The sequence below is a fragment of the Musa acuminata genome, chromosome BXJ1-2 (genome assembly GCF_036884655.1).
Source record: "Musa acuminata AAA Group cultivar baxijiao chromosome BXJ1-2, Cavendish_Baxijiao_AAA, whole genome shotgun sequence".
In the NCBI taxonomy this organism is placed as follows: Eukaryota; Viridiplantae; Streptophyta; class Magnoliopsida; order Zingiberales; family Musaceae; genus Musa; species Musa acuminata.
The window spans coordinates 28,601,368-28,611,646 of NC_088328.1; the positions used below are offsets into that span (position 1 = coordinate 28,601,368).

General features: G+C 40.3%; 2 protein-coding genes across 2 annotated transcripts; both read right to left on the reverse strand.

Moving 5' to 3' along the window:
• Positions 1 to 1,051: 1,051 nt before the first annotated feature.
• On the reverse strand, positions 1,052 to 3,769 carry LOC135607731 (putative leucine-rich repeat receptor-like protein kinase At2g19210). Its single transcript, XM_065099758.1, has 3 exons — positions 3,678 to 3,769; positions 3,032 to 3,578; positions 1,052 to 1,666 (listed from the first exon to the last, which is right to left on the reverse strand). The coding sequence occupies exons 1-3, from the start codon at positions 3,736 to 3,738 to the stop codon at positions 1,207 to 1,209; spliced, it is 1,068 nt and encodes a 355-aa protein (XP_064955830.1). The 5' UTR covers positions 3,739 to 3,769; the 3' UTR covers positions 1,052 to 1,206.
• A 1,090-nt stretch (positions 3,770 to 4,859) lies between these two features.
• LOC135607734 (senescence-induced receptor-like serine/threonine-protein kinase) lies at positions 4,860 to 10,279 on the reverse strand. The gene is made up of 13 exons (XM_065099766.1): positions 10,149 to 10,279; positions 9,002 to 9,548; positions 8,104 to 8,588; positions 7,624 to 7,762; positions 7,445 to 7,516; positions 7,155 to 7,226; positions 7,000 to 7,080; positions 6,717 to 6,907; positions 6,264 to 6,559; positions 6,058 to 6,184; positions 5,840 to 5,902; positions 5,554 to 5,746; positions 4,860 to 5,467 (listed from the first exon to the last, which is right to left on the reverse strand). Exons 1-13 carry the CDS (start codon positions 10,249 to 10,251, stop codon positions 5,026 to 5,028), a joined length of 2,811 nt encoding a protein of 936 aa, XP_064955838.1. The 5' UTR covers positions 10,252 to 10,279; the 3' UTR covers positions 4,860 to 5,025.

Genomic DNA, 10,279 nt, shown 5'->3' on the forward strand with positions numbered 1-10,279 from the left:
TGGATTTCTCAGCAAAACAAAATGGAGGTAGACTAAGTCTACCTCTATTGACTTCGATAATAAACTTCATAGAAGAATTGGTTTGTGTTCTCCTCTCATATGTATTTCCAACAATAAAATTTTCTTCGAGAGTATCAATGTTTTCGGAGAAACATTTCTGAAGTCCTTTTATACCCATACAAATCTATCACTTTCCTCTTCATTTGGGTGTAAGGTAGGGGGGATACTATAGTACTTCCTCTTAATTTATGGACCTAATTGTAAATGTAAAACTTAAAGAGGACTAATATGCAAAAGAGATAAAAAGGTTATTTTTGAATTGCCCTTCAAATTGATAAAGAAATTGTGCATCCGTTGATTTGGTAGTGATAACCATTTGTATTAGCACCATTTAAATTTAATTTATTTTGAATATATGTTAATTGGATTGGAATGTATATCATTAAATTTATTAAACATATTATATATACTTCATGAGCCAATTGATTGTAAGTTTTGATAAAGGGTCTCACACGTAGACAATCCAATTACATGTCATATCTAATCGGATGCCTAGTCAGTCCACCATACTTGACCAACCAATTAGTCATCTCGTTACTCTCCCTATATAAATGAGAAAGACTACATACATCAAAATAATCTTACAAGGCTCAAATATATAAAATAATATTTTTAATGAATCATGGAGCAAGCAAAATATGTTTTAAAATATTGATAATGATCAACCAATCAGATTTCACATCCACTCAATCAGATTCCACAATCGTTTGCAATCCAGCTAAGACTATCATAGCCTTACAGTATAATACATCTCCTTTATCGAAAAACCTATATCCAGCAAAAATAAATTTAATACTCAATTTAATTTATTCCAACAAGGGGACCTTCTCCTACGAAATATCATTGTAGATAAGGAAGAATCATATCAAATAAGATTTATGTTTTTTGCCCCCACTGTTGCAGATAAAGAAGCTTGGGAAGTCCTGAGAAGAGCCAGTCGAAGCTGATATGATAGTAGAGACCGACAACTTTTGGGAAAATACAAGGAAAGTTGACTTGGTTCAAGCCTTATTTTAATGAAATACGATTACTTATTCTGTCATCAAAAGTACACACGGATTAACCACACAGCATTAACCTTAATGCTTTAGCCACAAGATCAACTTCCATCATCTCTGTACGTAGGTTGCTGTGCCCTGTAAATCTCTATTGCAGTGGGATGACGCCGTAGACCTCTATCGCATTGAGGATGGGAGGAAAGCTCGAGCCACTTGTGCTGGTCAAGGTAAACTTGTCGGCGACCTCCGTCCCGGGGGCGGACGTGACGCTTAGGCTTATATGAGTTGACTGGAGATACTCCGGTTTGAAGCTGCTCACTTTGAGTTCGTCGTTCACGAACACATCAAACATTCTATTCTCGGTCTGGCTGAGGGCGTTAAAATCCGCGAAGTGCATGTAGACGTAGTAGACGACCCCGGTGCCCACTCCGACGTAGAAGGTCAAAGAAGTGTCATTTGCCGGCGTCACGGCGGTGGCCATGACAGCAGCAGGCACTTGGAAGGCATCTCCTGGGCTCGTCTGAATCGGCTGCGAGGAATTTATGTCAGCCCATACAGTTGGTGTCACGAGCGGCTGCCAGATCCGATCATAGGCATCATCTGGATACCTTATATGTTTGCAAACATAAACAGTTTACTCATAACATGAATAATATTGGGTTAAGATTTATTTTAGTTCCTTGACTATAGACTTCTTAAGTTTTTATGATTTATTTATATTTAAAATAATTTATATATTTTTAAAAACATAACATATAAATCCCTCCGGTGGTGGCATACACCTTAGAGCTGATGAGTGACATCCGGTAGATCCAGCTCGCCAGCTCTAGGGCGTATGCCACCATGTCGCCTACCACAGCGTTGCCCACTACTGTAAACAATACCCGCTTCGATCCTACTGGATATCACCATACCTTACAAGGCACCTTTCCCACGAAGCACAACATTACGAAGATGGAGAGCAAGTGGAATGAGCTATTGAGCTGCTCCATATAGTTCTCCCCGACTAGCTTATTGAGGAAGAGAAAGCGACGGAGATTATAACGATCGACGAAGGCAGAGAGATAGAGGTAGGATAGATCAAAGGCGGAGGTGAGGGAGAGTTGGACCACCATAGGCCTGGTAGGTAAGGGTGCAAGAAAGAATAAAGTGGGAGGCGATGAGGAGGAAGACGTCTAGGAGAAGAAAGAGGGATCAGGAGACCATTGTGTGCCTAGCGTTAGTCTTGTTAACGCACATCCACTTGAGGTAGGATCGAAAACTCTTAAGCTCGTCATCAATATGAGAGAAGCTATGTGCATATGATGCTCTACTAGGTAACAATAGCTCAGTGCTACTGTTGCTGGTCACTTCCACGACGATGCCTCCTTCCATCATTATTGGATGTATCAATTTTTTTAAAAACTTCAATTATATATGTTATTATATTAATAGTTTATTATGGATCAGCACATAAGTAAACTCTAACGTCTATTAACTCAAACTTAAAGGAAAAGGCTTATATATATATATATATATTTTTTTTTTAATATTTAAATTATTTTATCGATGAGTGAACCATAAAGATTTAAAAAGATCCATGGGTAAAATCACAAGGGCTAAAATAAATCTTAATTATAAATTACATATGTCATTATATTAATAATTTATTATGAATCAATATATCATATAAGCAGACTTTAATTGTCTGTTAACTCTAACTTTGATAAGAGATGCTTATATATTATTTTTTTTATAAATATAAAAAATCCAACACTACATGTCTTGAGAAAGATAGATAGGGATAAGTCAGCTAAAGCTACGGCTAATTCTAAAAAACTACGAGGAAGAGAGGAGTCAAAACAATCTTAGAGACCCTTCTTAGAAAGGACTTAAGATCTCGGTGCCCAAATAACTAAGGTCATAGTTTCTTATAAGATTTCATTCCCTTAATTTAATTATATATGTTCCTCATAGAACAATCAGGAGCTTACCTTATGTCTTGAGCAGCATCTCCCGTATTAGCCCTAGCATATAGCAGCAGTGAGTTGGTCTGAGTCACATCTTTGTAAACGTCTTTGCTACCAATATGTCGCAACTCAAGCGCAGAAATAAAAGGAGTACCAGAATTAATATTGACCAAACACACCGAGAAAGAATTGTCCCGAGCAACAGTGATAATCTCCCCCCATATTAGATCCGACGGATCAGTAATATTCACTAGTCGCGAAAAGTTCATCCCAAGATGGATTTCGAATGCAACCGGGGTCCGTCCATCATAATTTCCATGAAAGAACAAACCTCGGATTAGGTATTTATCTCCTTGGATTATTCCGTTGATCGTGTAGCAATTGCGAGATCCATTAGGGAAGCTTCGCAGCGTCTCGGCCTGCACTGGAATGCCTGTTTCTAAGAACGTCTTGTTGATTTTGTAGTTTACCCCCGAGTTGATATATTTCGCGTCTGGATCGTATGTGATTCCCGTGACGGTATCATTGTAACTCGTAGATCCATCCATGCCACAGTCTATGCTCACAAAACCTGTAGAAAGGATAATACAGAAATATTAAGATGATTTACCTATAAAAGTCTACTGTGCTTTGATGTAAAGTTGGGAGGATGGGAACACTTGCTACGCACCTTGTTGGGCATTAACCTGCAGAGCTACCGCCAAGAAACCTAGAAAAATAAGAGACCTCATCTTGTGTACTGGCTTGCAGGAGTAACCAGCCATGGTTCAAGCTGTGTCTATTTATAGATAGGGTGACTCACTTGCTACGAAATTTCTGATGGATAAACATCAGAATGCAAGCAACATGCTTGTGTAAACTTATCCATGAGATCATATCTCAGTTAAACAAATGCAATCTGCACCAGAGTCAACTTAAGCAACAGGCTGCTGCTCAAAGAAAGAGAACCCGTCAAGAGTCTCTCCAACCACCCCCTCCCCACCATGATTAAGAAACGTCCTTCTTTCCACATAAACAGCTTGATGTTATCTTGATTTTGTAGTCCCCTGTAACAGTGCGTTAAATGGCACCAAATGAGTGCTTTCGAGTGGCGAACTTTTCTGATACAAGCATCCTTGTTTCTCTTTCAAATTACAAGATCCATCGACCGGAGACACCTTGTGATTGATAGAATGTAGGAACAAAAAACAACTAGAATTTAGGACATCTTTCCTTTTTTTTTAGAACCAAGAGGATATCTCAGCATAGAGAATTTAATGTATTCATGAGCTATACATTATATTAGTGCAAGCGTCACCAAAATCCAGAACTTGATTCAGCATGCTATATTTTTTATTGGGACTTAATTCCGAAGCTTGAATATACTGCTGTTTCAAGTTCTCAACCACACGTAACAATTGACTTTATAATTTAAACGTGGCGACCGAGTCCAAGTAAACCGTTTAGACTCAAATTTTAACTTGACTTTTGTCAAAATATATTTTCTCCAGTAGAGACTAACGCTCATTTGATTTGGTAAATGAATCGAGGATGGCCTACAGAAATTAATTTTTTTGTTAGTCGTTGTAGTTATCAGACGATCTTGAACACTATTCGTCCTTGATTGGGGATCCGCGTTTATAATTTCCTCTTCATTTGAGTGTATGATAATAGGATCATTGAGATGAGAAGAATGGAGGAAGAAAACATTTCATGTGATCACACAGAAACATGGACGATGTTAAAAAAAATGATGATAACATATTATTTAACAGCATATGGATTGCATCCGAACATTGATACATCTATGTGCAGATGAACCACGACATGGCTGAGTGTGATATGAGCATGAACTCAACTTCAGTGGATCTGATAAACTGTGTAACGCATATATATCCAAAAATATTGTGTTGTCAAGAATTCCTATCTTATTACACAGCAAAGCAAGCCAACAGAACACTTGAGTTGCAACATCTTGCACCACCACACCACTTGTTCACAGAATGCACATCTACAACGCAATCACTAAGATCATTTCACTATCTTGCCATTGGACCAATCATGATATTTGTCACGTCTAAACGTGCCATCTCAACTGAGTCGTTCGAACTCTTGCAAACTCCTCCCTCCACCAAATCGCTATCGCTATTACCTCTCACCTGACTCGCCTCTGCTTGCAGACTCTCCTTCAACTGCATCACCACTTCAGACATTGTCGGCCTCTTACTTCCGTCTGTGTTGATACAACTCATAGCTATATCTATGACCTTTACGATAGAGTTGATATCATATTGTCCTTCCAGTCTTGAATCCACAACTTCACTGATGTCTGCATTGGTTAGCCTCTGCCGCACCCATTGCACTATGTGACCGCTTTCTGGGGACCTCAACACAGGGGGTTGCCCTGTCACGAGTTCCAAAAGAACAATTCCGAAGCTATATACATCACTTTTCTCGTTCAGCTGGAACGTGTTATGGTACCTGAAACGAAGCATACATTAGAATTTAATATGATCGATCGACACTAGTCAAACTGACAAAGCTCAATATTGGAAAGGAGAACTTACTCTGGATCTACGTATCCTGGTGTGCCTACAACCACATCGGTAGAGACATGAGTGCTGGCATCAGTTTGGAAAGCTTTGGATAGCCCGAAGTCTGCTATTTTGGCTTCCAGGTTGTGGTCTAAGAGAATGTTGTTGGTCTTCACATCTCGATGAATGATAGGCGGTCTGCATCCCTTGTGCAGATACTCCAACCCTGTTTGTAACTTGATCATTAGCTATATAGTTCAAGAGTTGTGGCAATAGTACTGTGAGAAGTCAAAGAGGAAGGTTGCGAATGTGGATAAACCTAGCGCGGTTTCAATCGCAATATGAAGACGTTGTCTCCAATTTAAACCTCCGCCAGCTTTATCTGAAACAAAAGTAACATTTGCACCATAATTCATCCCCTTCGTGTGCAGTGTTACGCAAGTAAGGATTTTGCGAAACCAGAATGAACAATATCACTGAAAAAAGTGAAGGTGAAAAGATTTTCTTGAAGCAACTCAGGTTTGAAAGTCTTGCTACCTGAAAGATGATCCTTGAGAGTTCCTTCGGCTACATATTCATAAACAAGACCAAGAACACTGTTGTCCATGCAGCATCCGATCAAACTGACCAAGTTTCTGTGATGAATTCTTGATAAAAGCGATACCTGCAACCTCAAAAATATAAATATCATTAAGTTGAAAATCGTCATCGCATTCTACTCTAGTATTTATCGAATGACATGCCTCGGCCAGAAACTCCTTGGTGCCGGCCATTGCAGAATCAGATGTTTGGGACATAGGCGACCAAGCCATCGCCTCTGCGGTGGTGTATCGAGAACTAATTTTGACTGCCACTTCCGTGCCATTCAGTAATCGGCCGTAATAAACAGTCCCAAATCCCCCTTTTCCCAAAACCCTCCCGAAGTTATTAGTGATGTTCTTCAATTCCTCGTACGTGAACCGGCGACCGTCAACTCCAACTGGTTTTTCTTCCATGGCCTTTAGTTCTTCCAACTTTAGTGGGCTAGCGGGCGTTTGCGCTGCAGGATACAAAGAACGAAACGTAAGTAACCGATGACAATGCACAATGCACTTTGGTCTGTCACTCGTTGAGCAGGTAGCACCCAAGAATATAGTGCAGTCGAGTTTGGTGAAGCTACTACCGTTCTTGTAGAAGATTATTAGGTTGTAACTTACATCGTGGAGCGTTAGGTCGTCTTCTCTTTGCCAAGTACACCAAAAATAGGATCAGTAATGCTACAAGAACTGCTCCGATCACCGCAATAGCCACAATAACAGGCGTGGCAATCTTCTTGCTCTTTTTCTCATCGTCCACACGAACATTACATGTAGCCCCATGCTGGCACAGTTGAGGGTTGTTGTCCGTTCTTGCATAAGAATAGAATCCATTGGGAATAAGCATCATCGTTACTCACAATGCACTTGAAAATGAGTTTGGGTCTGAATTGATGAGACTTACTTTAAAAGAAATAAGCCATTCTTTTGTCTGTCATAGAGATCATCAGGTATAGATCCATTGAGTTGGTTGTGTGACAAATTTCTGCATGAAAAAAAGATGATTCTGAACTATACAAATAGAATGTTCAAGTTTCCAAGAGACTTCTAAATGCTTACAGCATGCTAAGTGACTCCAAATTGGCTAGAAAACTTGGTATTGGACCTGTGAAGTTATTATACGATAAGTCCCTGAAACAAAAACAGAGAAAATAAGCCCGATAGTACACTTGTGACTGTTTCTCATCTGCAAGATGTTACTCGGTGTAGCAGAAAGAAGGTAGCAAATAGAAATTCTAATTAACTAGCTGACTCTAAGTCCTGTTCATGCTCGATCAACCACCGGCAGTATTTCCCTAGTTCAGCGATAGCTGACAAAACTCAAAATCGTCAATGATGGCCAAACTCACAAGGATTTGATGGCAGTGAGCTTTGCTAGATCACTTGGTATCGTGCCATTCAGCCCAAGAGAGGATAGGTTTCTGCAAAAGAAGATGAATTAGTGCAAGCAACAAAATCTAACCTTTTCTCTGGTTATCAAAAATTGGATAAGAAGAGGATTGGGTCTTCCACAAACAGGGGAACTTACAAGGATGTGATCCTTTGGCGTTGTTCGGAGCTAGAGAGGGAACAGGTTATCCCACTCCATGTAAACTTCTCCGGCGAGCATGGATCCCCTTGCCATTTGGTCATTTTATACATGTTCTTCAGATTCATCATAGCATCCACTGACACATTCACAAGAGAAGCATGATGCTGGGCAAGTCCGAATTCATAAAAATAATGGAAAACTTGTATCTCATTAATTGACGAGATATTAAATTCGGACAGCGCTCACCAACAGTTTATCATGGATATCATATACTCTAAACCTCATTCTATAAATGTATCATTTAAGATCAAAGAGTCCGAAATCACGTCTTACGAGTTTTGAAGGTTGTGCATCAAGTCTCACCGTCAGAAAAAAAACAGAGAGAAAGAGCAACTCGGCGAAGAAAAAGACTGGAAGCCTTAGCTGAAACAGGAACTACACGACATTAAACTAAATGCGTAAGCCAAGATAAACTACCATCATTTTCGTAGGTTGCTGTGTCCGGAAGTGAAAGGAGGGTGTAGACCTCTATCGCGTTGAGGATGGGGGGAAGGGTCGAGCTACCCGAATGGTTCAAGTCAATGTCGTACTCGACCGCCGTCCCGAGGTCATACGTGAGACTTATATGAGTTGACAGGAGATATTTCGGTTGGAAATTGCTCGCTTTGAGTTCGTTGTTCACGTACACGTCCAACATTCTAGTCTGGTTGGGGCTGGGGGCGTCGAAGTCCGCGAAGTGCATGTAGACGTAGTACTCTGGACGGACGGGTCCCGGTTTGGCGGACATCAAAAGCAGCAACGAAGTGTTATCACTTGGCGTGACGGCGGTGGCCATGACGGCACCAGGCACTTGGAATTCATCTCCTGGGTTTCTCTGAATCGTCTCCGAGGAACTTATGTTGAACCAGTACGGAAAATTGGAGAAGGGCGTCCAGAAGCGATCATAAGCATCATCCGGGTACCTATATATATATGTACGACCACAAACAAACAGTTCATCAGGTGATCCTACAACCAAGGAAAAAAGAAATGAAAACTCCTTTGTGCACAGCGTGAGTCTTCTCAAGAACACTCTGATTGCGGATCATTCATTCTATATATGGCGTGCTCATGAGAGACGGTGGTCAACTGAAAGAAGTGTGGCTAATTGAGAAGAACGTTCGAGCAAGAGGAGAAAGAAAAATAAATAACAAAACAAAGAACTCCTATCTCGATCCGGTAGTCTTAGAGTACACTGTATCAAAAAATTGATCGAAGTGTAGGTTGATATTTTACGAGAACAAGAAAAAGGTCTTGATTTTTTTGCTTCATATGATTAGGACTTCAAAATCAAGAATCTTGCATGATCACTGAACCAGTGAGGAACAACACTCACCTTATGATGTTCGGAGCGTCCCCCATGTTCAGTCTAGTGCCAAGCACCAGGGAGTTGGTCTGATTCACATCCCTGTAAACATCTGTGCTACTAATTTGTCTCACCTCAAGCGCAGAAACGAAAGGGGTACCAGAATTAGTGTTAACCAGACAAACCGAGAAATAATCCTCCTGAGCGACAGTGATGATCTCGGCCTCAAGTAGAACTGAAGCATCAGTAATATTCACTGATCGCCAAAAGTTCACCCCAAGATGAAGGTCAAATACAACCGAAGCCAGTCCATCGTAACTGCCATGTAACAACAAAGCTCGTACGAGGTACTTTTCTCCCTGCTTTATTCCGCCGATGGTGTAACAATTGCGAGATCCATTCGGGAAGCTTCGTAGTGTCTCGGCCTGTGCTGGAGTAGTAGCATCCATGTAAGTCTTGGAAATTTTGTGGTTCACTCCCGAGTCGATGTATTTGGCGTCCGGTACGTATACGATGCCGGTGGCGGTGTCGTTGTAGCTGGAATCTCCTTCCATGCCACAGTCTATGCTCAAGAAGCCTACGAAATCATACAGACAAATACAAATTGAGATATGGTTCAAATTTTCTTAAAGCAAATTATTAGGAGGATTTACGTGGAGAAGTCAGTACGATTTGATCTTCTATGCATATAGAGAAGCTAAAGGTTTTGACTTTTTCAATCACACAAATATCTCCTTTTGTTTTGAGTTTTTATTCAGAGTGTGTTCTTTTTTAATGTCCAAAATATTCCCAAAAGTTGCCAAATAGAAAGAGAACATAATAGAAGTAAAATATGGAGCATATAATAGGTCATAAACAAGATCTAAGATCATCAAGTTCACAGCCAACAAAGGGATCTAACGTGCACAAAACCGAGACAGCCCATTGCATTATTTAAGCATCTTAAAATCTTGGCCATCAACATAGTAAAAGATACAAAATTATTATCGATCAATCATACACGAAATAATTGTCAAAGCTAATTAGTACGTAAAAAGAGATGCAAAACTCCAAACCCTCCTCCGACTGGGGCAGAGAGATGATCTACCATATTGCAAGACATGAAGAGACGGCAATAACAGCACTATAATTGCTCTAAAAAAAAAAAGAAAACCACCGAGTTTGATTATATGTTTACCTTGCTGGGCATCAACCTGAATCGCTGCTGCCAAGAACCCTAGAAAGATAAGAGATCTCATTTTTGTGTCTGGGTGAGCAGAATCAAAGAGACACGGCATCATGGTTGAAGACCCGCCCTTTTTATATGTA